The 27,972-nt window shown below is 36.5% G+C and overlaps 1 protein-coding gene across 1 annotated transcript; it reads left to right on the top strand.

Annotated features, from left to right (window-relative positions):
• The first annotated feature begins 21 nt into the window (after window positions 1–21).
• FANCB (FA complementation group B) lies at window positions 22–27,972 on the top strand. Its single transcript, XM_032389605.1, has 9 exons — window positions 22–345; window positions 7,910–8,927; window positions 12,379–12,531; window positions 13,258–13,350; window positions 22,776–22,904; window positions 25,196–25,362; window positions 25,993–26,444; window positions 26,563–26,800; window positions 27,319–27,972. The coding sequence occupies exons 2-9, from the start codon at window positions 7,980–7,982 to the stop codon at window positions 27,728–27,730; spliced, it is 2,592 nt and encodes an 863-aa protein (XP_032245496.1). The 5' UTR covers window positions 22–345; window positions 7,910–7,979; the 3' UTR covers window positions 27,731–27,972.

Genomic DNA, 27,972 nt, shown 5'->3' with positions numbered 1-27,972 from the left:
CTCGTTTGGGCTCCGCTCCCCCGACGTCCCCTGCACTGCGGACCCGCCTCCGCCTACCGCCGGATCACGGGAGCTTCCCGCGCCGAGCTCCGCCCGAGCAAGCTCCGCCTGCCCTTCGCTTTCACATTCCCTGGAGGCCCCGCCCCCTCAGCCTCCCTTGGTAACCGTCTCCTAGCAGGCTCGGCAGGCTCGGCAGGCTCCGCCTCCTCTGCTTTCGACGCAGCCTCCGGCCCAGATCTCCCAGGATGCAGCGCGCGGGCGGGAGGTTTGGAGCGGAGGGATGTTGCGCCCGCGTGCGGAGTCGGGAACCTGGCGGCTATAGGACGCAGGGCCTCGCGCGGTGAGGTAGGGCCGGCCAGTCGTCCCTTACCCTTACCTGGTCTTCGCGGGGCTGGGTGACAGAACTGGGTTGGCTCCCTTCTTTCCGGAATAAGGGGATGGAAGCGAGTTTGCCGCGGCCTATGTTCATCATTCTTTGGAATGATGACTAGATTTTAAGTGCTTTGCTGTATAGGATTATTTCGCTTGGAACTTTCTTCACCCCCGCCTCATCTTTCCCACTTGGAGTGTGAGAAACAATAATCAATAATCAAGGATTATGTATTTGAAATCCTTAAACTAAACCAGTTATATAAAGTTAAAAGATGTAAAACATCTTACAGTTTATTAATTAGGGTAGTTCTCAACCTGGGGCAATTTTGTCTCGCAGCGGACATCTGACAGTGTCTGGAGATGTTTTTGGTTGTCACAACCGGGTTGGGGCCTGCTACTGGCATCTAGTGGGTATTGCTAAATAGCCTGGAACGCACAGGGAGGCCCCTATGACAGTTATCCAGTGCAAAATGACATTAAGTGCCAAACTTCAGAAAGAGTTAGGTTTATAAGGCACTGGAACAATTTTATGGTTGTTGGCTAAAATATTGAAAGGAAATCGTTTTGCATTCAATAATACTGGTTTTAAAAACTGAAAGATAGTGAAAACTACAAAGAAATTGCAGGAAGTCCCCATATTTCCACCATCCACAGTCAACTATGATCGACACTGTAGCATCTTTGGCGGAGACTTTTTTTAAATATGCTACAAATTTTTATGGGGAAAAATGGACATTATTGTTTAAAAATAATTGAATACGTTGTTAAAAAATAACATTGCAGCTATAGCTAACGTCTCCCTGTGGCTCCACTCCCCTACCTGATATCTATCTCCTTCTCCAGAATAAACAGTCATTGGAATTTGGCATGAATCTTTACAGAATCTTTGCTCTTTAAATTTTGGACAAGGCTGCCTGAATTTGAATCCTGGCTGTCACTTCCTAATTTTAGGCCTTTCAGAAGATTCTTAACCTCCATGCCTCAGTTTCCCCATCTGTAGAATGGGATAATATTGCCTATAGCATAAGAATGTAGTGAGGAATAAATGAGTCCAAAGTGCTTAGAATAGTACCTGGCACAGAGAAGCACTCAGGGAATGTAGCCTTTGTAGGTAAACAGAAAATATGTAATGTTGTTTTATGTGTTTTGATTTACATAAATAATGTACCGCAGAATACATTTTTCTGCAGCTTAATTTTTTTCATTTGATTTTTGAAATTTAGCCATGGTGGTATACATAGATCTAATTCATTTTTTTAACTGTAGTATGATATTCCATCTGTATTTATTCATTCCTCTATTGATGATCATTGAAGTTTTTTACTTTTTTAATATTACAAACAACAGCACAGTGAACATTCTAGAGCAATGTCTTTGTACATTATTATGTAGGATTGTTTCTCTGGGTTCATATCTAGAAATGAAATTGCTGGATATATGCATTTCAGGTGACTGCCAAATTGCCTTCCAAAGTCACCTCTCCCTTTAATTAAGAACTCATAATTATCTCCTAATTGATGGCTCTGCCTCCATTCTCACCTCACCCCCATCTTCAACACTGTCACCAGGATCTTTATAATTCAGAAGTACAATCCTGTGATTTCTATTTTTGAAATCTTTCAGTGGTGTATCATTGCTTAGAGAAAGTTAGAAGTCCTTAGGGTGACATAGAAAACCTTTAACTTAGTCTTTCCTAATTCTCTTAGTGGATCACCATTCCCCCATGTTCACCTACATTTCAGATACACTAAGTGTTGTTGGAAAAGGGAAAATAGAGCTTGATTCTGGGTAGGCTCCAACAAATGATGTCCAGTTATATAGGTAGAAAAACGTTTTTAACAGCAGACCTATTCTGTAGCCAAGTTAATTTACTTAGGTAAATAATGTCCTATATGTTGTGAAAAGTACATCTATCCGTATTCTTATAAAATTATGTTTAATATTCTTAGGTGAAATTTTTAGTTGGGTATCTTAATTCTACCTTTTTTCCAAAGATACTTTCTATTGCTCACTCTTGATATAGTTTCTTAGAGACATTTTTAGATTTTATCTGCAGATAATATGGTGCTCTTCCTCAACCAGATATATGGTGATCTTCCTCAACCAGACAGGTAGTTTATTTGAAGAGTTCTGAAATTTATGACACCCAGAAGAATTTATTAACATTTAAAAGGAACATTGTTTATTTAATAGGAGGCTGGTAGGGAAGAGTGGATGAGGGTGATAATTTATTGTCAACCTACTATATTTCTGTTAGCATGTATTATTTCCCTAGTATATTCATTTTATGTACAAAATATATACATTCAACTATGATATATGGTAATACAGAACAGGAAAATCTCAAATTCATATATAGTATTTTATAAATAATCTGGTTCCAACCCTCTCCCCACCCCATTAGCTGCAATAGGAGGTAAAACTTAACTGGTTTGAGTTACCTGTTTTTGTTTTGTTTTGTTTCTGTCTAAGGATGTAAGCCACTACAGTGTAAGCCACTGTTGTAAGGATAAGTAAAAAGTCAGATGACCAATAGGCTGGAATAGTAAGTCTGGTGCCCTAATAATCAGGGTTTGATTAATCAGGGCTTGTTTATATTGGTCTTAGAACCTCTAAATTGATCTTAGTTTCAGTTGTTTCCATATTATTTTTATCTAAAAAAAGAAAATTACCATTTATTCCATAGGCTTAAAGGTTTGTTTTATGAACATATGCTAAGAACTCTTACTCTTAAAACAGATGTTGAATCAGTATAAAATAAAATGTACACAGGTATGCAAATTCAATAAGCCTTGAGATTATAGAAAGTTTGAGGAAAAAAATTTATCTTCATAAGTAATAATGACTTCTAATTTTTAACTCTGAAGGTGATCAATTTTAAATAACCTATATTTAAAATGTGCATGGTTTTGCAGTAGTATTTAAAAATAAAAACCTTTCATATAACAGTCTCTAAATCCATGAGAATAAGTTTGCTTTTTGCCTAGAGCTCATGCTAAAAGCATGTTGGGTTAGGATTATAACAAGGCTTTGAATGCCATGATAAACTTTATAGCAATGGTTTGCAATCTTTTGTCTCTGTGTCATTCATGTGTTCAATTCACAGTGTTTAGCATCTATCTTTCCAGGAAGTAAGTCTAGGTTCATACATCTATTGAGAAGGGGGAGAGGGTACATGCAAGGTTTTTGAGGTAGGGGACAGTTACCAGATCAAGTTTATGTTTTAGAACCATAACTGAGGTAGCATAAATAAATTGGTAAGTTGGAGCGGAGAGAGCCTAGAGTAAGGAAGATCAATTTAAGAAACTTTTTCATCAACCTAAGTGAGAGTTGAGAGCCTGAACTACTGTAGTGGCAGTTGGAACAGAGTTGGAAGATAGTGGTTTCTAAGTTAAGGAAGTTGCTGGTAGCATTAAAAGAAGAGAATGTAAGGGGTCTGATTTTCTTAAGTCATAACTTTATCAAGGTGCAATAATACATAGAGTTTAGTAAAGGGGGATATTCTGCTGACCTTTCAGCAATCAGATTCTTCTTACTTCTGTTATATTCAGATATTGGTGAACCAGAGCATTGCATTGATTAAACATTAGTTGTGACATTTAATACTAAAATAACAAATGTTATTACGTTTGATGGAGTCACTGAGTTCCCCAAGTCTGTTCTTGTTTTGCAGAATTCTTTTTTCTTTCTTTTGTTCAGCTTGATTACTTTCCTTTACTCTTCCTTCTAGGTCACTAATTCGTTCCTCTGCTTCTTTCAGCCTGCTGTTCATTCTGTCAAGTGTGTTTCTTATTTCGTTTATTGAGCCCTTTATCTCTGCTATGTTATTATCTCTGTATTAAGGGTCTCACTCATTTCTTCCAAAATCCTTTTCTGTATAGAAGTTACTTTTGGTTGTTTCTAGTACTTAAGAAATCTGAAAAAACTTTTCATGTAAATAGGTAGTAAAAGACACGTTCTTATATCTTTACCTCAGATTCTATCATTTTTTAAAGATTTTTATTTATTTATTAGCGAGAGAAGGTGATCAATGAGCAGGGGGAGGGGCAGAGGGAGAAGCAGGCTGCCCGCTGAGCAGGGAGCCCAATGCTATGCAGGGCTCAATCCCAGGACTTCTGGGATCATGACCTGAGCTGAAGGCAGACGCTTAACCGACTGAGCCGCCCAGGTGCCCCAGATTATATAATTTTAATGCTAAAAGAACAATGTATCATTTAATGCTGAAAAAGGAAACTTCTTTTAGAAATCTAAGAGATCGGACATATCTGTGGGAAACTTTAAATAAATTATTATTCATACGTTTTGTTGTAATACAATATTTATTTCCTTTAAACTAAAAGATAGTTTCATAAGTAAAAGCCACACCTTTGATTTACCTGCTTATCTTCTTTACTAATAAAGCTGAAACTACTTTATAATACTTACTGTCCCAGATCTTTGCATTAATTGCCTAACAACAAACCAGTAAGCCAGTGACTTCTGCTAGTTTGTATTATGATACAGTTTCTCCAGTTACTTCAAGTAATAGGTTTCATGAAATTCTCAAAAACAATATCATCAACTTAAACAAATTTCCAGAGAGGAATGTATTTATCTGTTACTGTATAACAAATTATTCCCAAATTTAGCAGCTTAAAACAACAAACATTATCTCAAAATTACTGAGGATCAAGAATTTGGGAGCAGTTGAGCTTGGTTCTTCTGACTCAGGATCTCTCCAGGGGGCTGACTGGAGCTGGAAGATCTGATCCCAAGAAGGCCTACTCACATGGCTGTTGGTAAAAGGCCCCAATCTCTTGCTGACCATTGGCAGGAAGCCATAGTTCCTTGCTGAATGCACATCTCCATGGGGCTGCCTGAGTGTCTTAATAATATGGCAGATGGCTTTCCTCATTGCAGGTGATCCAAGGAGCAGGTCAACAAGGAAGCCACAATGTTCTATGACCCAGTCTCGGAAGTCTCACGTTGTCCCTTCTGCCATATTCTATTGGCTAGAAGTGAATCATAATGACCAGCCCTCACCCAAGGAGAGGAGAATTAAGTGCCACTTCTTGATGGAAGGAATTTCAAAGAATTTGTGAACATCGTTTAAAACTATAACAAATGATGTATTTGGAAATTAGACAATAAGCCACGGTATCTCCAATTTGAAAGTAGATGCTGACTAATCGAGTCTGCATTTTAATAGAATTGCCTCTAAATTAAAGTCATTTCTACAAAATGCTACATTAAGTTAAATTTGTAGATGGTTCAGTGATCCTTTTTTCTAATTGGACTCTTGGTAGATTTTTATAATAAAAGAACAAAACCTAAGCCTTTGCAGTTTGTTTCTCATTCAGCAGAGGAAAACATTATTACTTAATTGCAAATGACCTAGTTTTCTGAAATAGTTGAATTTTCTGGTGTAAATGATCCACAAGTATGAGAAAAGAAAGAGTATGAGTTAGAGTTATTTATAGTGGAGAGGGACCTTTCAGCATTCACAAAGTGTTAAGTATACAACTGTTCTGATGTTTCAAAAGTTAGGTACTATATAAACCAGAATGGCCATGATGATGATGATAATGACAATGGTAGCAGCTAAGCTTTATCAAGCACTTTCTATGTGTCAGGTTCTATTTTAAGTGGGTTATATTTGTTAATTTCAATACCTTTTGGGGTAGTACTTCACCCCATTATATGTGGATATGTGGCATAGAGGGATTAAGTAACTTGCCCAAAGTCATACCTCTAGTAAGAGGCAGACCAGGCCCACCATTCACACAGTTCTTTAGGCTCTCCAGCCATGTGCAGTTCATAGCATATGCTGAGCTTTCTACAACTGTTAAAGGAGTGACTCTGCATATATAGTCACTGAGTAGAGATCAACATCTTTCTCTTATATGTGTGTTCACTGTAAGGGGTGTTCCCTTGTAATTTTGGTTTTTTGCTGTTAGATTTGGCCTGTGTTCTTTTTTAAACTTTATTTTTACCATTGAAGTATAATTGACATGTATGTTTCAGGTATACAGCATATTGATTCAATAATTCTATACATTATTCAGTGCTCACCATAAGCATAGTCACCATATAATGTTATTATAAATTATTGACTACATTCCTTAGGCTGTACTTTTCATGTCCATGACTTATTTATAAGTGGAAATATGTACCTCTTAATCCCCCTCATCTGTTTTGCCCGTTTCCCCACTGACCTCTACTCTGGCAGTTTGTGCTATGTATTTAAGTGTCTGTTTTTTTGTTTGTTTATTTTGTTTTTTAGATTCCATGTGTAAGTGGAATCCTATAACATTTATCTTTCTCTGTCTGACTTATTTCATTTCATATAATATCCTGTAGGTCCCAGGTGTCCATCAGTAGATGAATGGATAAAGAAGATGTGTGTGTGTGTGTGTGTGTGTGTGTGTGAAATGGAATATTACTCAGCCATACAAAAGAACGACATCTTGCCATTTGTGATGCCATGGGTGTTCCTTTGTTCTTCATTCTACTTTACTAATTCTCTCAGGTTGCCTTGCTTATAACCAGTGTTCAGAGTAAGGGGATGCATGCCAGGACTGTGTGGTAGTTAAAAGTGTAGGCTTAGAAGTCAGAGGGCCCCTCTTCCAAATCTAGTGCCATTGCCGATTATTGTTGTAACCTTGGAAAATTTTCTGACCTCAGTTAAAATAATAAGTTTTCTCAGTTGAAAGATGTGATAATAAGAATACTTACTTTAAAAGAATAGTTGTAAGCATTAAATGAAATTATGTATTGTACCTGGCATATAAGCCTGAATAATTGATAGCTATTATTTAATTCTTGTGTTCATTATAATATTACTAATCTTCCAGTTTTTTCTACTTGGAATAGGAATAGTGACTTTCTTAAGGTCCTAAAGCTGCACTGTTTTTGCAAAGTAAGATTTAATATTATATTTCTATTACTTCTATGGAGATATTTTTAAACCATGGCATAGAATCTCCTGTTTTTCTTTCTGGGCTTTTATTTTGGCCATAGAGTCTGTATGAGCTCCTGTTTCAGGAAAGCAGGACCCCAAGTGCCTGGGTTGTTGTAGCACTCAATATGAGTCACTGACTACTTAATTGTCATTGTTGAGGGTGTAAGGCTGAGAGGAAAAAACCAGGTTTGAGTCAACAGGGTAGAAAATGGGGGAGGGGGAAGAAAATAGGAAAACCAGATTAGGTTGGTAGGTTTGAAAGAGAGACATAAGTGGAACCCTTAAGAAATCCCCTGAACCAGAAAGAACATCTTCAGGCACTTTCAATGGACCACCCACAGCTTTTAACAGATGCTGTTAACACATTCAGTTATCTTTTGTGATGTGGTTATTTGCATTGTTTGCAAACTATTTTTTAACTGTACAGAAATGATACTTGGGATGTGGTTTTTTGATAAGTGTAACATTGTTAAGATAGCATAAAAAGCTTAAAAATGTTCATTAAACTTATAGTTATCTATGTGATAATTCTCTGGCAGAAATGTGTTTTCTTTTCAACTGCCTACTTGATGGTAGTTTTCCTCATTACATTTTTAGGTTTAAAAGCATCAGCTGGAATCAATTTGCATTCGAAAATTGGACTGACACAAAGACTTGATATTGTGGAATGACTAGCAAACAAGCAATGTCATCTAATGAACAAGAAATGCTCTTGTGTTATAATGGGGAAGTCCTTATTTTTCGATTGTCTAAGGGAGATTTTGCAGGTAAAGGGCCTGCAAAAATACCCGTGTTACATGTCAGAAGAATGGTATTTGACAGAAGAACAAGAGCATTTGTTCAGAAGTCCACTGGATTCTTTATGCTAAAGGAAGAAAACTCTCATTTAAAAATTATGTGTTGCATCTGTGTGTCAGATTTCAGAACTGGAATTAATCTCCCTTGTATTATGATACAGTGCAATAAAAAGGATAACATCTTCAGCTATTTTCTTCTATTTCTTCACAGTACCAATAAATTTGAAAAGCGTTTGAACTTTAGACTAAGCCATGAGTTGAAGGATGGTATAAGGGTCTTGAATGGCCCTTCAGTTTTATGGAGACATCTCAAAACATTCTACTGTATCTCTTCTCAAACTGGCAAAGTTGTTACTGTGTCTCTTAATTTTTCCTCTGTTGAGTGGGCAGGGGAGATTGAAAATCTAGGTATGGTTTTATTAGGACCAAAGCCATCTTTTTTATATGAAGAAGGATGCACTCAAAAGCTTTCAAAATCAGATTATGCAATTTGGAATACCAAATTTTATGTATACTCCCTTGAAAATGAAGAAGTAATAAGTGAGGCTTACATTATCCCTCCTGCTTATAGCAGTGTAGTAACTTATGTGCATGTCTGTGCAATGGAGATTGTCAACAATCAGTTAAGAATGTCTCTGATTGCCCTTACTCGAAAGAATCAGCTGATTTCATTTCAAAATGGGACTCCTAAAACTGTGTGCCAGCTTCCATTTGGAGATCCTTGTGCAGTTCAACTTATGGATTCAGGCAGAGGAGACCTTTTCGTCATATCCTTTAGGTCCAGTGATGCTTGTGCCGTTTGGAAAAAGAACTTTCAGGTACAGTACTTATTCTTATAATCATTCAATTGGTGTAGCCTTAGACCTTTTAAGCATTTATGTTTCAGAGAGTGTGTCCTGGAGTCTTTTTTTTAAAAAAGATTTTATTTATTTATTTGGGGGAGAGAGCAAGAGAAAGCACAAGTGGGGTGGGGGTGTGGAGAGGGAGAAGCAGAATCCCTGCTGAGCAGAGACGTGGGATTGAGCCCCGGGTTGGGCTCCACACTGGGCACGGACCCTGCTTAAAAGATTCTCTCTCCTCTCCCACTGCTGCTCCCCCTGCGTGTACTTGCTCTCTCTCTCTAAAAAAAATAAATTTAAATTTTTGGAAGAAAATAATTTGAAAGTACCCTATTTTATTTTGAAAGCAATCTTTAAAAAGCATATTGTACTTTTATTTGAAGGTTATTTGGAAGGTAACATTTTCTGTCTTCCTCTACTCTCTTTGCCTTTCCAGAAATGGTAGCAGGGAAACATCTAGTATAAACTATAATCCTTACTGGGGTCAGGATAATGGGAAGAGCACCTGGGTTTGAATCCCAACTGAGCCACTTACTAGTCTTACCTTAAGGAATGTGTTTAATTTTTGTGAACTCGTTTTCTATCTTTATGAAATTGGGATCATCCTGCCTCTGAGAAGAGAGAATTAAAGAAAATGACATTGTAAAGTGTCTTGCACAGTGCTTGGCACACAGGAGAAGCTCAGTAAGTAGCTATTATTATGTTATACAAGGGCTAGGACTGTCATCACTGACTTGCACCTACCTGAGGTCCCTTATTCACCTGGATAAGGAAAAACAGTCCCGTTGTGCGTCATTAATTCAGTGTAATATAGTCCTCACACACTTTAAGTGGGTCCCCTGCTTGGATGCTGTAGAGCTCTGCCACTAACATGTTACCCAAAGAGGGATACCATGCCACTCTCTGTAAGTGAGCCTGTAAACAGTTGGTTGGCTTTCCTGCCTTGAAATTGTGTTCTAGGTTTCTTTCTCTACAGTGGACCGTCATCCTTTGCACAAGTTACTGACCTAAGTCCCTACTGACACATCTCTTAAGCTACTTCTTTAGGGATTCTATACGTCTAAGCTGTTTTCAAATGCCCTGTATCGAAAGCTCTGGAATTACACCCTGATATCCACAAATTCAGTGCTCATTAATTGCTTTGGTAACCTTGCTACTCTGAGAATTTTGCAGCTCTTGGCTTTACCTTGGTGTTACATTTATATTCACCTACTTAAAAAAATATATATATCTTAGGGTAAAATATGCAATGACTTTAAAAACAGGAATAAAGGCTAAGAATCTACAAATAAAGGGGGAGGAGAGATAACCATGTCAGAAAACCTGGGTTAAGGGAAGTGATTGCATTTGAGGAATTATACTTAGTTTAGTAGTTAGGACAAAAAAAGCAAATATAGCAGGTTTTACAACTGAATGAAACATACTATCAAGGGGAAATTTTTTTTTCCTGACATTGAGTTCTGAGAGGAATTTACTGTTTGTGGTATTATGTAAGAGGTTTTGAATAATAAAGTGAATATATTATTGAATAATAAAATGGTGTCTTTGATAGCAGTTTTGCTCCAAATTGGGAAAAAAACAATAGACACAATCTTCCTTTGGGTTGGCTATGGATTCATCCAACCATCCTTTTACTACCTCATTCTATAAAGGAATTAAGGCAGCTTAAAAGACAAGTAAAGTACAAACAAGCATAAATTAGAATAAATACTGAAAATCAAGGTTAGCATGTTCTCAGATCAGCCCTTCATAAAAGCCCCAGGTGTAATGTTTAATCCAGTGATAGAACTTGAAACAGAGCTGAGTCTAGACAAATGCCTGATTAACTTTTCTCTTAGGCTTTCTCTCTCGAGTAGAAATTGTCTCTGTAAGTTTTGACAAGAATCTGTGTAGCAGGTAAAACTGAATCATTGTCAAGTATACCTAAAACAGATATTGGTATGTTGTAGATAGAGGTTAGTATGTTCTAGAGGTGTGCTCTCTAATATGGTAGCCTCTAGCCACGTGTAATTATTCAACATTTGGAATGTGGCTCGTTTGAATTGGAATGTGCTATAAATGTCACATACACACCAGATTTTAAAGGCTTAGTAAAAATGATAGGAAAATATCTAGTTAATAATTTTATTGATAAAATTGAATTGAAATGATACTATTTTGGATATAGCAGATCAAATTAAATATAAGATTAAATATATATGCCTTGCATTGTTGCTCTCCTATATTTGGACAGCACTATTCTAGAGCTGTAGATTGTAAATGTGTGTGTGCATACATGAGTGCATAGCTCTATTGTGTTTGCATGTCGAACACATTTTTTTTTTAAAAATGTTTATTAGAGAGAGTGCACACGTGAGTGGGGGGAGGGGTAGAGGGAAAGAAATCTCAAGCAGACTCCCCACTGAGCACGGAGCTGATGCCAGTCTCCATCTCATGACACTGAAATCATGACTTGAGCCGAAATTGAGAGTTGGATGCTCAACCAACTCAGCCACCCAGGTGCCCCTGTTGAGCACATTCATACTATTAATGTCTTCACATAGTTCATTGTACTCCATGATACTCATGGTGGGGGTGTGGTGGGAGGAAGGGAGGATATGGGTATACAAATAAGCTTTCTCCCTGCATAAGTGAAAAATCCTGGCTTTGGAAATTAACCTTATATGGGAAAGATTGATATTTGGTTATATAGATTAAAGTCTTACTTACAGTCTTGCTCTAATACATGCCACCCTCTATCATCTAGATGATGTATCTCTGCTAGTGCTAGGATTCTGAGCAGGAGTTTTAGCTTTTCTGTCTGAGGGAGAAGGGATAGCTATCCCCATGGTATTAGTTTTCCAGGGGACCAGTCTGGAGGCTTTCAGCTTCATGGACCTTTACGAAGTTGTCTTCTATTTTAAACTTGGGGTCCTGTGTTCTGGTATAAACTGATCAGATCATTCCAGTGGGCTAGGACGGTTCTAGGTACATCACTAGTAGGATCCCTCCCCACTCTGTGTCCCTAATAATGGCTATGTTCTCTTCCACCAAAGTTTAGTGTATTAAGTTCATCTTGACTCTTAAAAGTTATTCTGCTTCGAGAACTTTTGAGTGTTTACCACTACTTTCTAGTTACCTAGAGTTTCCAAAATAATCATGAGAAGTTTAGAATTTATAAATCATAATAAGATTTTAATATAGAAATCAGGAATGTGACAGACACTGGACAAACATTTGATAAAATATTAAATTTAAGTGTCTTGCTATTTGTAAAATTGTTGTAACTCCTTATGTTGTCTGATCCCCCAATATCTTTAGTTTTTAGTGTTTACCATTTTCATTACTTGTTTATAAGATTGAAGAGGACACATTACACCTACATGCAACAAAAGGATTTAGTTTATTTCACATCTGATTTTTTTTTCCTTTTCCATTCTCTTTCTTTCAGGTTGCTGCCAAGTGGGAAAAAATTAGCTCAGTACTGATAGATGACTTTATAGGAACTGGAAATGAACAAGTACTGCTAGTTTTTCAGGAGTCCTTGAATTCAGATTGCCTGAGTTCATTTATAATAACAGATCTTGGCTACATAAACTATTCAGTAAGTTCTGTATACTTTTTATATATTTAAGAACCATTTTAGAAAGTTGAAGCGCTTTAAAGCTTTTGACCCACTGTTTCAATGTTTGTAATTTCATACTTACAGTAAACGTTTGAACTTTAAAAATATGTAGAATGCATTTTTGAAATTATACATTGACTCTCCTTTCAATAAATGTTATACAAATGGACTATGCTTTTGATATAAATTTGGAATATAGTGATAGTAACACTGTAAATTAACTTTATTGTTGCTTCTGAAAGTCACATTTTATACCAGTAAACATGATAACATTGGATTAATTAAGGAGTAAAATAAAATGAACCTGCTTTATTAAAAGAAGTAACAGTTCATAATATGTTAAGAGCTTGGGCAGAGGGAAGTAATACCCCTGAAGTTTCAGATCTGTATAAAATATCTGAGTCTGTGTTTTTCCTTAATAAAATGAAGATAATTCTTATTTTCCCTAGTTGTGGGATTTTATAAAAATCTAGTAAGCTGATATTTTTGAAGCAGTATAGAAATGTTAGGTCGGTGGTGATAGTAATAGTAATTTTTTCTGGTTACAAGAAGTGATGGGGAAATACATATTTTTTGTCTCTTATCTAATAGTGTGTAACATGGAAAACTGCCCTTTGGATAAACTTTAATTGTATTTTGTTAATCTTATAAATTTTCAATTTATTTCAAAATTTCAGTTTTAGTGTATTTTTTTTTATTTCTTAGAGTGAAACATTGGGTTGCAATGAAGATGACTTATTTGAAGACAAAGAACAGAATCGTTATTTGATGGTTCCACCCCTGGAAAGAGGATTGAAAGTTAGTGGCTATGTTTGCTATTTGTTTTGCTTTTTTGGGTTAGTGCTGTTCTAAATGATGGAAAGAACATTGAAAGAAAGGATCTTAATGCGTAAACAACTCAGTGGGAAAAAAAATGGTATTTCAAAGGATCTTTGCCTTTTTAATACTTCTGTAAAAACTATTATGACATTACTTATAAATGTATTATCTAAAAATGATACTTTTTTGTGGTAGGACTGTACATTTAATAAGACTTGCAAAATAAAATACATGAAGCTCACTTTTGAGAACACATTTTTTTCTGGTCTTAAGGATCAGTATATCGCAGTATCTCTTTTAAAGGAGCATCAAATATGATGACTCATAACATGTTCCAAACATGAACAGTTTGCCTTCAAATTTTCCATACAAAGCTCTCTGAAAACGAGTTTTTGGTTTTTTCCAAGTGTATGAAGGTAATGCATATTCCCTGTAAAATACTCAGACAGTACAAAGAAATATTAAAAAGAAACTAATAATTACCTATGAGTCCACTACTGAGATATAACCCATTTTAACACTTTGGCATATATATTCCTGTAGATTTTTTTAATGAATATATTGCAAATTTATGTAGAAATGTGATTATAAGATGTATGTTCTTTTGTAACCTGCCTTTTTTCATTCATAAAAATTTTTAAGTATTCCAAAAAGTTCATAGAACAGCACTATAGTTTTCTCTAGTCCTCAGGAGGATTCAACTGTTTGTACTTTTTAGAAAAATTCTATCTTCCTCATCTGTGCTTGTGTGTGCATATGCATGTGTGTATGTACATTTTTGTGGAACCATTTGAAAGTTCCAAATATTATAACTTTGCTCCTATATATTTTAGCAGGGATTGCCTAAAAAATAAGGACATTCTCCTATGTAAACACACCATACTATTATTACAGTTAGGAAATTATTAATAATCTCTTTTTTTTATTATGTTATGTTCTGATAGTCACCATACAGTACATCATTAGTTTTTGATGTAGTGTTCCTTGATTCATTGTTTGTGTATAACACCCAGTGCTCCATGCAGTACGTGCCCTCCTTAATACCCATCACCAGGCTAACTCATCCCCCCCCCCGTCCCCTCTAAAACCCTCAGTTTGTTTCTCAGAGTCCATAGTCTCTCATGGTTCATCTCCCCCTCCGATTTCCCCCCCTTCATTTTTCCCTTCCTTCTCCTAATGTCTTCCCTGCTATTCCTTATGTTCCACAAATAAGTGACACCATATGATAATTGACTTTCTCTGCTTGACTTATTTCACTCAGCATAATCTCCTCTAGTCCCACCCATATTGATGTGAAAGTCGGGTATTCATCCTTTCTGATGGCTGAGTAATATTCCATTGTATATATGGACCACATCTTCTTTATCCATTCGTCTATTGAAGGGCATCTCGGCTCTTTCCACCGTTTGGCTATTGCGGACATTGCTGCTATGAACATTGGGGTGCATATGGCCCTTCTTTTCACTAAATCTGTATCTTTGGGGTAAATACCCAGGAGTGCAATTGCTGGGTCATAGGGTAGCTCTATTTTAATTTTTTGAGGAACCTCCACACTGTTTTCCAAAGTGGCTGTACTAACTTGCATTCCCACCAATAGTGTAAAAGGGTTCCCCTTTCTCCACACTGTCTCCATCATTTGTTGTTTCTTGCCTTGTCAATTTTTGCCCTTCTAACTGGTGTAAGGTGGTATCTCAATGTGGTTTTGATTTGAATTTCCCTGATGGCTAATGATGGTGAACATTTTTTCATGTGTCTGTTAGCCATTTGTATGTCTTCTTTTGAGAAGTGTCTGTTCGTATCTTCTGCCCATTTTTTGACTTGATTATTTGAGTTTGAGAAGTTCTTTATAGATCTTGGATATTAGCCCTTTGGAGTGTCATTTGCAAATATCTTCTCCCATTCCATGGGCTGCCTCTTTGTTTTGTTGACTGTTTCCTTTGCTGTGCAGAAGTTTTTTATCTTGATGAAGTCCCAATAGTTCATCTTTGCTTTTGTTTCCCTTGCCTTTGGAGACGTGTCTTGAAAGAAGTTGCTGTGGCCGATGTCGAAGAGGTTACTGCTTATGTTCTCCTCTAGGATTCTGATGGATTCCTGTCTCACATTGAGGTCTTTCATCCACTTTGAGTTTATCTTTGTGAATGGTGTTAGAGAATGGTCGAGTTTCATTCTTCTGTATATAGCTGTCCAATTTTCCCAGCACCATTTATTGAAGAGACTTTTTTCCATTGCACATTTTTTCCTACTTTGTTGAAGATTATTTGACCATAGAGTTGAGGGTCCATATCTGGGTTCTCTATTCTGTTCCATTGGTCTATGTGTCTGTTTTTGTGCCAGTACCATGCTGTGTTGGTGATCACAGCTTTGTAATAGAGCTTGAAATCAGGCAACGTGATGCCCCCAGCTTTGTTTTTCTTTTTCAACATTTCCTTGGTGATTCAGGGTCTTTCCTGATTCCATACAAATTTTAGGATTGCTTGTTCCAGCACTTTGAAAAATGCTGTTGGTATTTTGATTGGGATGGCGTTGAAAGTATAAATTACTCTGGGCAGCATAGACATTTTAACAGTGTTTATTCTTCCGATCCATGAGCATGGAATGTTTTTCCATCTTTTTGTGTCGTCTTCAATTTCTTTTATGAGTGTTCTGTAGTTCCTAGAGTATAGGTCCTTTACCTCTTTGGTTAGGTTTATTCCAAGGTATCTTATGGTTTTGGGTGGTATTGTAAATGGAATCGATTCTCTAATTTCTCTTTCTATAGTTACATTGTTAGTGTATAAGAAAGCAACTGATTTCTGTGCATTGATTTTGTATCCTGCCACATTACTGAATTGCTGTATGAGTTCTAGTAATTTGGGGGTGGATCTTTTGGGTTTTCCACATAAAGTATCATGTCATCTGTGAAGAGAGAGAGTTTGACTATTCTTTGCCAGTTTGAATACCTTTTATTTCTTTTTGTTGTCTGTTTGCTGTTGCTAGGACTTCTAGTACTATATTGAACAATAGTGGTGAGAGTGGGCATCCTTGTCATGTTCCTGATCTTAAGGGAAAGGCTCTCAGCTTTTCCCCATTGAGGATGATATTCGCTGTGGGTTTTTCATAGATGGATTTTATGAAATTGAGGAATGTTCCCTCTATCCCTATACTCTGAAGAGCTTTAATCAGGAAAGGATGCTGTATTTTGTCAGATGCTTTTTCTGCATCAATTGAGAGGACCATATGGTTCTTCTCTCTCCTCTTATTAATGTGTTCTATCACAATGATTGATTTGCGAATGTTGAAACACCCTTGTATCCCAGTGATAAATCCCACTTGGTCGTGGTGGATGATCCTTTTAATGTACTGTTGGATCCAATTAGCTAGGATCTTGAGAATTTTGGCATCCATAGTCATCAGGGATATCGCCTGAAATTCTCCTTTATGATGGAGTCTTTGCCTGGTTTGGGGATTAAGGTAATGCTGGCCTCATAGAAGGGAGTCTGGAAGCTTTCCTTCTGTTTCTGATTTTTGAAACAGCTTCAGGAGAATAGGTATTATTTCTTCTTTGAATGTTTCGTAGAATTCCCCAGGGAATCCATCAGGTCCTGGACTCTTGTTTTTTGGGAGTTTTTTTTTGTTTTTAATTTTTTATTGTTATGTTAATCACCATACATTACATCATTAGTTTTTGATGTAGTGTTCCATGATTCATTGTTTGTGCATAACACCCAGTGCTCCATGCAGAACGTGCCCTCTTTAATACCCATCACCAGGCTAACCCATCCTCCCACCCCCCTCCTCTCTAGAACCCTCAGTTTGTTTTTCAGAGTCCATCGTCTCTCATGGTTCGTCTCACCCTCCAATTCCCCCCCTTCATTCTTCCCCTCCTGCTATCTTCTTCTTTTTTTTTTTTCATAACATATATTGCATTATTTGTTTCAGAGGTACAGATCTGAGATTCAACAGTCTTGCACAATTCACAGCACTCACCATATTACATACCCTCCAATCTCTGCTTCAATCTCATTACTGGTTAGTGGTCTATTCAGGTTATCAACTTCTTCCTGTTTCAGTCTTGGTAGTTTATAGGTTCCCAGGAATGCATTCATTTCTTCCAAGTTGCTTAATTTATTAGCATATAGTTGTTGATAATAATTTCTGATAATTGTTTGTATTTCCTTGATGGCAGTTGTGATCTCTCCTCTTTCATTCATAAATTTATTAATTTGGGTCCTTTCTCTTTTCTTTTGGATAAGTCTGGCCAGTGGTTTATTGATCTTATTAACTCTTTCAAAGAACCAGCTTCTATTTTCGTTGATGTGTTCTGTTGTATTTATGGTTTCTAATTCATTGATCTCTGCTCTAATCTTAATTATTTCCCTTCTCGTGTGTGGGTTAGGCTTAATTTGTTGTTGATTCTCCAGTTCTTTAAGGTGTAAAGATAGTTTGTGTATTCAGGGTTTTTCTATTTTTTTTGAGTGAGGCTTGGATGGCTATGTATTTCCCCCTTAGGACCGCCTTTGCCGTTTCCCATAGGTTTTGGACTGATGTGTTTTCATTCTCATTGGATTCCATGAATTGTTTAAGTTCTTTGATTTCCTGGTTGACCCAGACGTTCTTGAGCAGGATGGTCTTTAGCTTCCAAGTGTTTGAATTTTTCCAAACTTTTTCTTGTGATTGAGTTCCAGTTTCAAAGCATTGTGGTCTGAGAATATGCAGGGAATAATCTCAGTCTTTTGGTATCGGTTGAGACCTGATTTGTGACCCAGTATGTGGTCTATTCTGGAGAAAGTTCCATGTGCGCTCGAGAAGAATGAGTATTCTGTTGTTTCAGGGTGGAATGTTCTGTATATATCTATGAGGTCCATCTGGTCCAGTGTGTCATTCAAAGCTCTTGTTTCTTTGTTGATTTTCTGCTTAGATGATCTGTCTATTGCTGAGAGTGGAGTGTTAAGGTCGCCTACTATTAACGTATTATTATCAATATGTCTCTTTATTTTGGTTAACAGTTGGCTTATGTAGTTGGCTGCTCCCATGCTGGGGTCATAGATATTTACAATTGTTAGATCTTCTTGTTGGATAGACCCTTTAAGAATGATATAGTGTCCTTTTGTATCTCTAACTACAGTCTTTAGCTTAAAATCTAATTTGTCTGATATGAAAATTGCTACCCCAGCTTTCTTTTGGGGTCCGTTGGCATGAAAGATGGTTCTCCATCCCTTCACTTTCAGTCTGGATGTATCTTTAGGTTCAAATTGAGTCTCTTGTAGACAGTATATGGATGGGTTCTGTCTTTTTATCCAATCTGCAACCCTGTGCCATTTTATGGGAGCATTTAGGCCGTTCATGTGGAGAGTGATTATTGAAAGATTATTGTCATCATGTTGCCTGTGAAGTCCTTGTTTCTATAGATTGTCTCTGTAAATTTCTGTTCTATATCACTCTCGGGGTCTTTCTCCTTTTATGGAACCCCTCTTAATATTTCTTGCAGGACTGGCTTAGTGGTCATATATTCTTTCAGTTTCTCCCAGTCCTGGAAGCTCTGCATCTCTCCATCCATTCTAAATGATAGCCTTGCCAGATAGAGTATTCTTGGCTGCATGTTCTTCTCATTTAGTACCCTGAATATGTCTTACCAGCCCTTTCTGGCTTGCCAGGTCTCTGTGGATAGGTCTGACGTTATTCTGATGTTCCTCCCTCTGTACGTAAGGAATCTCTTCCCCCTAACTGCCCTTAAGATGGTTTCCCATAAAGGAAAAGATCAATTACATTAAAAACTTTTGTTCTCTGAACAAAGTAAAATATATAAAAAGACAAGTTATGTAAATAGAAATTGTAACAAGTGACAAAGGATGAATTTCCTTAATGTGAATATGGATTCTGAAACAGTATTCTTGAGAATGTAAAGTGGCTCAACCTCCTCAGAAGGAAACTTGTTATTGCTAATGTGAATTGGACATATCTTTTTACTCTCGCAGTTTTACTTCTGGAAATCTATTCTAAGGATATACTTGTACAGTAAAGATGATTTTATAGGGATCTTTATGTAGTATTTAAGGACAACAAAATTCAGTCATTTTAAATATCCATCATTAGGAGTTTGGTAGATCAGTTATAATATCCTTGAACTATTGAATAGTATGCAGCTGTCAAAAAATAAGGTAGATCTTTATACTGATTTAGAAATGTTGCCAAAATAATTTATGAAAGCATGACTTTTAGAAATTCCACCTCTACTAACATGTTACCTAATTTATTTGGACCAACTCTTCTGATAAAAACAAGTTAAAATCATAGTTGAAATATGTTTTTAAAATCTCCCTAAAAGCTTCAGAATGCTGAAAATGTAAGAATAAGTTATCAAGCCAAACTGTAAAGGCTGGAACCCAGAGAGTACCCAGAGAACACTATTGCTACTTTTGCCTGGGAGCGTTTGTGTTTAAACTAAAGCAGTAGTACTCTAGACAACTGGCAGAAACAAACATCCCATCCTCTCTCAAAATATACATTTTATCCTAGGCCTCTTATAAATCTCACAAGTAGTTTTTCAAAGAAAATGAATCACTCACAGAATAAGCACATAAAGAAATAAGGCATCATGAGCAGTTATTCACAGGAAATAACCAAATAGCGTATCTATGAGTGAAAAATACATTGAAATAAAAAAGTCTCATCAGGTGAATTTAAGAGTTGACTCAAAGAGATGCAGAGCAAAGAAGCAAGCCAAACTGTGTTACAAAAATTAGGAGGGCATGTGCTATAATGAGTACTGGGTGTTATATGCAACTAATGAATCACTGAACACTATATCAAAAACTAATGATGTACTATACAACGGCTAACTGAACATAATAAAAAAAAATAAAGATAAAATCCTAAAAAAACTTGCTCAGAAGGTAGCACAGATTCATAGAAGGAAAATAAGAAAGAAACACAGAGAGAAGGCAGGAGCATATGGAAGTGGTGAATAAGAGTTGCATGTCCATTTTGTTTCAAGTATCCACATGTTATCACTAGCTCCTAAGTTGGATAAAAATATTTCCAAGCATTGGAAGGCCTTTTATTTTATTTTTATTTTATTTTTTAAGATTTTATTTATTTATTTGAGAGAAAGAGAGAGGGAGTATGAGCAGGGTGGGGGGGGGAGAGGGAGAGGGAGAAGCACACTCCCCACTGAGCAAGGAGCCCGACATGGGGCTCAATTCCGGGACCCTGGGATCATGACGCTTAACCAACTGAGCCACCCAGCATCCCCTGGAAGGTCTTTTGGAGATTAACAAGTCTACCCCTCCTCCCCCATTTTACATGTGAGGAAACAAATAACCAGAAAGGTTAAGGACAGGCAGAGCTAGAACCAATGTCTGTCTCACCGTTCTTTCCCCTATGGAATTTGTTTTCCACCTGGTTGGAAGGGAACCAGTTGGAGGGGAAATGGGGAGACCAGGACCTTGGAGAAACTTGTGCACATGTACAGGAATGTTCACAACAGCACTGTTTGTAATAGTCCATGCATGCCTGGACATAACCCAGATGTCCATCAGCAGGAGAATGGAGAAGCGAGCTGGTATGGTCATATGATGGAATACTACAGAGCAGTGAAAGTCACAGACTACAGCTCCTGGCGACAAATGGGATGACTCTAAAAACCTAACACAAACAGAATGGCTCCATTCATAAAAGGTTCAAAAGCAAAACACAAAAAACTAAAAATATTCTTTAGGAGATACAGTGATGGTAAAATTATGAAGATAAACAAGGAAGTTACCTTAAAAGGCCAGGGTAGTGTTGCCTCTATTGGAAAAAGAGAAGTTCGTGACTGGGCAGTGCCCATGGGCAGCTGACTGCATATGGTTCCTTGGGTGTTGACTTCATTATTAGTTTGTAAACTGTTTTTTGTATTATGCCCTTTTCTGCGTGTATGAGAGAGATCACAATAAAAAGACCAAAAAGCAAGGTTTGGTGTTCTGCAGTACAGTATGCTCCTGTATTTGGTTTGGGTTATGTTTTATTTGCTTGTTTGTAGTGAGGAGAAAGAAAGCATTCCTTAACATACACATAGAAAAGTTCTGGAAAGGTAAACAATCTGTTGGCTATGCAAATGGAATTGAAGGTCTAGAAATAGAAGTTGAGAAGTATTTTTATGCCGTTTGAATGTTTTATCATATGGTTATTTTTATAGCTTTATAACAAAACTTCACAACATAGAATATTTAAGTAGTCTAGTGATTCACCATTTAGTCCTGGAGTGGGGCGGGGGGTGTTTTGAAGAGAGTAGGGAAGAGAGAACACAGATAATTTTTGAGAGTGCCTTCATTGTCAGTCTGCCCACATATTCCTCTCTTCTACTCCTTACCCCTCAGCATTCTCCGATTTGGCTCCCCCACTCTGATGTGTACAGCTCCCTTTCCCTAAGTCACAAATTACTCAGCGAATAAGTGTGAATAATGTGGAGCCCACAGAAATAGGTCGACAGATGAAGTTTTAAAATATTAGCTAGACACTTTACATATTTTGTGCAGTGAGGTAAGATATAATTCAGTCTTCACTTTCCAGCTTTTGTTCACCAATAAGAAGTTAAAGGAATTTACCTGACTTAAACTGTAATTTGAAAGAAAGGGATTAAAAAAAGGATGCATTTTATGTTTTCAATCTAGAAAAACAAGTTAGATTAAAAGCTGAATTAATACTTAAACAGTCTCAGATATCCATCTGAAATGAAACCACTTCTATCAGTTCAGTGATACGACTTTATATTTTCAGTAGCAAAATACATTTCATGAATGTTTCATCCTTGGTAGTGAAATCTGTTTATCTGCTATAATAAAAGGAATGGATTGCTCCCTACCCAGCTCAGAGCCAAATTTTGTTTGTTTCCTGTAGTTAAGAGCCCACCTTAACACTGAGTTTATTAGCACAAAAATAAACTTGTGGCAGTTTGGGGGCTATGTGTTATCTTTAAAATTTGCTATAGATGTTATATGAACAGGATTTCAAATAGTATCAAATTAAAAGTGACCATTTCTACTCATAATGATGTCTTTGCTTTTTGAAGCAGAAATTATTTCAACAAGAAAAATAGTTTACCTGTGGGGGTAGGAGTGTTGGTAGCCCTTGATTTTTATTCATATTGATTAGACATCCATATTTGTATCGATTGATTGCTTAATTCAGTGGGGAAATGCATGCTAATACATTGGCATTCTTGTAATGGGGTACATAAACTCTATTGCAGTTACTTGCTGTGTTCGTTTCCTTTATAATTACTTAAAATTTGTGAAGAAAATAGTTTTGCTCTGAGAAGTATTCTCTGCGTTTCTACAGAAAAATGAATTAATAAGCAAATTTGGAGAAAGTACTTTCTGAATTAATGGTATCATCAGATTTCATTTGAAATGTCTCTGGCAATGGTTTTTCTTTCTATTTTATAGGTTGGTTTGGCTTTTATTCAGGAATTGCAGCAGCATCTCTTGCTTAAGGAAAAAATTATTTCAAAATCTTACAAAACTTTAATAAACCTGGTTCAAGGGAAAGATGATAGTACATCAAGTGCAGAGAAGGTAAAATTAATCATGTGACCATTTTATCATTTTATGAATTGAAAATCTACAAGCTATTGAAGCATCACTTAAATTGGAATATTTGGATATTTTAGAAAATGCCACTTAATGGATCCAAGAAGCAAAGTGGCAGGGATTATAATGCTGGACTTTCATGACTTGAAAATATTTGATTAAGGAGCCAATATTTTACCAATTTGCAAATTATTCTGTAGGATATTAAAATCTCAGTAATCAGGAACCTTGGGGAACAAGTCCTCTTGTTCAAAAGATTTAACTATTAAACTTTTTTATTTGTATGATTTGCATAGAAATTACCCCTAAGTGAATTATGTACTTTCTGACTCCTTAAACAGAATATGCAGCATATTATTCAACCTTTCATTAATGAATATGTAATTTCATCAGTATTATAATTGTTCTTTTTGTCTGTTGCAATGTTCATTTCTAAGGGTATTTATTCCTCTGGTTAATGCCCCTAAATTGCTATGCTTTTTTAGTGTTTGTATCTGCCTTTTATAATTTTACTCTCATTTTTCTTGTGGTTGACCAGCATAAGAACCTCTTTAGGTACCTTGCAGTTGCTTATGTCAGTACAGTAATGTAGAAAGTTAGCAAAAGCTCCCTGACTTCATAAAAAATAGTATTTATGCACATTAATTCCATACAAAGACAGCATAGCAAAGTTACAAATAAATCAAGAAAAGCTAGCATAGAGAAATTTAATCCAGTAAGTTTTTTCCCTCAAGTCACCTTAGTGCCTAGCTCTGATTTTCTTCTAGATTGACCATTCTCATAGCAGTCTATGCCTTGTGTCTGTATTTCAGTCTTAGCAATATGAGGACTTGGGTCCAAAATATGATTCCGTTAATGTGAGAATCATAACAAAAGCACATCATGTTGCATTTCCATATTACAATACCAATCTCTTGGGAAAGCTCATGAAGGTCATTTTTAAAAGTCTCCCCATTTCCCTTCGCCACCTCACCCCAACTATTTTGCCAGTATTATTATTATTATTATTATTATTATTATTATTATTATTATTTTAGAGCAGGAGAGAGAGAGGAAGGGCAGAGGTAGTGGGAGAGAGAGAATCTTAAGCAGGCTCCATGACCAGCACAGAGCCCAGCGCAGGGCTTGATCTCACATCCCTGAGATCATGACCTAAGCCAAAATCATGAGTTGGATGCTGAACCGACTAAGCCACCCAGACACCCTGATTTTGCCAATATTAGAAAAGGGGAAGAAATGTTTAAAAGTGACTGCACTGAAACTACTGTGTGCAAGGCACCATTTGGGGCTGTTTATGTGATTAATTTTAAAAACAATTCTGGCAGATAGCAAAAATTTCCCCAGGTTTCGAATGAATGGCCTGCCTCAAAGCTCACAGCTACTGGCAGAAGCATCAGATTCCTAGGAAGTTGTTTAGTCCACTAGAATGTAAATGCCCATATCTTTTTTCAGTAATTACTGCCCACATAGAAGGGCAGGATAGAGTAGTTGTTAAGATAGAGCATGGGCTCTGGAACCAGTTTGCTTTGGTTCAAATCCCAGCTCTGCCACTTGCTAGCTGGGTGACTTTGGGCAAGGTACTTAGCTTCCTTGTGTCTTGTTCTCCTTATCTGGAAAGTGTAGATAATACTACCGACCTAGGGTACTAGGGTTTTTTTTGTGTGAAGGTTAAGCAAATTGAATCACGAGCGACATTAAGAACAGTGCCTGACACATAGTAAGCATTCAGTAAGTGTTGTGAATTATTATGGTTATTACTCCTCCTCCTCCCACCATTTCTATTGTTATTATAAATCCATATGTGCATGGAAATGAATGAGTATGGCCTGGACTTTAAGAATACAATTTTAGCCATAATTGATCAGCAGTCCAAAGATAATCAGTTTTATTTGTACAAAATTTTACAGTTATAGGTTTAGTACAAGTCACTTTAATAATGATTGGATTGTTTTCAGCATGCCTGGGACACATACTGTCAGAATTTTTTCAAAATGGATTCCAAGTTTATGTCTTTGCTGGCTCTGTTTTGGATACCTCATCTTGTTTCCAATCAAGCCATGCTTCTTGATCTGAATAGATAGTTAATTACATATAAGTTCTATAAATTTTGTTTTAGTGATTTATATATAATCTGTAATGTAAAATATTATAGGTGACAATTTAAGATATGTAAGCTATAAGGCCTGACGAAAAGCTGACTTACATTATTTTTGTAGTTTCGCCACATTTGGTAGGTTTTTTTTGGTAATCAGTTATTTAACATGTTTTTCTATAAGGCACATCTTTTTACTCTTTGTGGTAAAGAAGAAAATCCTGTCTGTACCTTTGATGAAAGGATACCAGACAATTTTCAAGATTCAGAACAGCTAGTAAAGAAGATATGGTATCATGTAATAGATGACAGCTTGGTTGTTGGAGTGAAAACCGTATCTTCTTTGAAGCTGTAAGTATCATGATAACATTATCTTGATGGTCTAGAATAGCACTGTCCCACAGAAATATAATGTAAGCCACATAAGCAATTTTAAATGTTCTAATTAGCCATATTAAAAAATGTAAATAGAATCAGGTGAAATTAATTTTCACAATATCATATCCCAGACAGTATCATTGCTGAGGGATAAACAATGTTCTGTATTAAAAAGCAGATTTTATCCAAGTTATTTAGGGGAGTATAAAATAGAGTTTTTAGAGTTATTTGCATTCTAAACTATTGCCAAAATAAACTCTTTAAAAAATGAGTATTTTTTTTCTTGTTTAAAAAGAAGGGGCAGAACCTACCTCAAAAGTAAAATCCAGCATTATTTTACCATTCCTTTCTCTCAAGGAAGTTATTTTCCTGCAGTTCAACATATTTACAATGTTTTTGCTTTCCTGTTTCAAGAAAAGTGCTATTACAGGATCTTTAAAAATGTGTTTGGTTTATATACTTGATTTTCTGATATACTTTATGTTTGAAATGATGTTTCCTAGGAAAAAAGAGAAATTTTTTATTGTTTGTGTAGCATTTAATCATCTCTTTTATTTTAAAGAATGAGCTTTAAGACTCAACTCAACTCTGGATTTTTTACAGGTCCCTGAATCATGTGACTTTATCACTGTTAATGGATCAAGCTCATAGCTCCAGCCGTCGGCTTATTAAGTGTCAAAATAGGGTTATCAAGTTGACTAGGGATTTTTTCCCAGCACCATGCTCAGTGCCATGTGAAATAGGATCAGAGGCAAAAAGGATCAAGTTGGCTGTTGACAGTGAGGAAGAGGGAGAGGAAGAGGAAAAGGAAGAAGAAAGCTTTGTTTGTGAACAGTCATCTGAGAAAGAGTGTGTACAGGTCATTACTGCTGTAACATCTCTTTCACCACTTTTAGCATTCAGTAATTTTTGTTGCACTGTGCTGCTACAAATTAGGGAGAGGGAAAATGGTAACTCAGAAGATCATTATATTCAGTGTGGCAGACTTTTTTTAAGTCTAGAAGACCTTTCAAGTAGGCAATACCTGCTGGTATTTCCAAAGAAGAAACCTATAGGTAATTTTTGTTGGTACTTTTTAATCATATACCTAATTGAATTAGAAAATTTCAAGAACTCTTTTTACTTGATAATGGACAGTTTAATGACAGAGCTTGTGACATGTTTTTCTTGTAGAACACATGGAAGATCTGTTTGCACTTCTCACAGCGTTTAACAAAACTTGTTTTCAAATCACATCACCCAGCTATTCTCTGACTTCAATGAAGACGTGGCTCCTAGAACACATGAAGTGTGAAGAAATCAAAGAATTTCCAGAAATTTGCTTTTGCAAAATGCCAGGAAGTTTCTATGGGACACTCTTCAAGTGGAAACAAAAAACACCATTTGAAGGGATTTTAATAGTCTATTCCAGGTAATGCATATCAAATTGGAATATGTCCAGAGAAGTTAGTGCATATGTGTGTGGTCCAAGAGCCATCTCCACAGTAGAGATCTGTGTCATTGTGGGACATGTCCAGGTCATTGCCTGGTATAGCCTCAGTGGACAGGTGGCCTCATGTGGAAACTAGAGCTGTTTTAACTTGATGTTTGTTTTGGGCTTTTTTTTTTGGTTGATTAGGCCCTAATAGTTATTTTAAGATTTCTACTTACCTTTCTCCTGCAATGACGTTTTAAAAAATATAATATTAATCTTATTACTCAGAGAAAAAATTAATCATGAAGCAAGTGCTGAACATTAACTGACTTGGTATAGAATATGTATATTTGATTGCTACAGTCTGAATTATATCAAAGATCACATGCATGCATTATTGGTTCTATTCATCATGAGAGGATTTATAAATGAGTATTAATTACTATAGTAAGTTGTATACAACTGCTTTGTGCTGTCCCAAGTTTTATAATGTTATGTTTGGTTTTTTATTCCAGGAATCAAACAGTTTTGTTCCAGTGCCTTCATAATCTCATCAGAGCTCTCCCTATAAACTGTTCCTTCAAAAATCTAAAATTCGGAAGTGTCGATTTCCTAATTAATCATTTGGCGTTAACTTTGGAGAAGGAACTGGTTATCCTTGGTTCTCTTTCTTCTGCCTTAGTTAAGGTTGAAAACAACTTGGTGCAAAGTTGTGAAGCAAGCAAAGAAAAGAGTAGTGGTGTGGCGGCTTTATCAGACAGAGAGGAAAACATCCATTCCTACAGAAAAGAACTTCAGAGAGAAAAGAAGCAAATATTAGGGACGGACCTAAAAGTGAGTGGTGTTCTTTATAGAGAAATGACTTTGAAATTAGCTGAGGTTCAGCTGAGATCAGACCTTGCTGCCCAGAAACTGGCTGGTTTATAATTATAATCTTAATTTGATTTATTTTAACGCATGTTTTCTCTGCCAGGACATTTTGGTTCCAGATTTGTTTTCATTTTACATTATATGCTTCCTTTGCAAAAATAAAGATCGAGGCTTGTAGAATTGTAGGTATTGATGCACGAGATAGCATGCCTTAGCGCAGCAGTTCTCAACCCGGGGCCATTTTGCTTCCTTCTGCCCCCACCCCCCACCCAGGGGCATTTGGCGGTGTCTGGAGACAT

This window comes from Phoca vitulina, unplaced genomic scaffold (genome assembly GCF_004348235.1).
Source record: "Phoca vitulina isolate PV1807 unplaced genomic scaffold, GSC_HSeal_1.0 scaffold55, whole genome shotgun sequence".
NCBI classification, from domain to species: Eukaryota; Metazoa; Chordata; class Mammalia; order Carnivora; family Phocidae; genus Phoca; species Phoca vitulina.
Note: the sequence above shows the minus strand (reverse complement) of the source record. Positions and strands in the feature narration are given on the sequence as shown.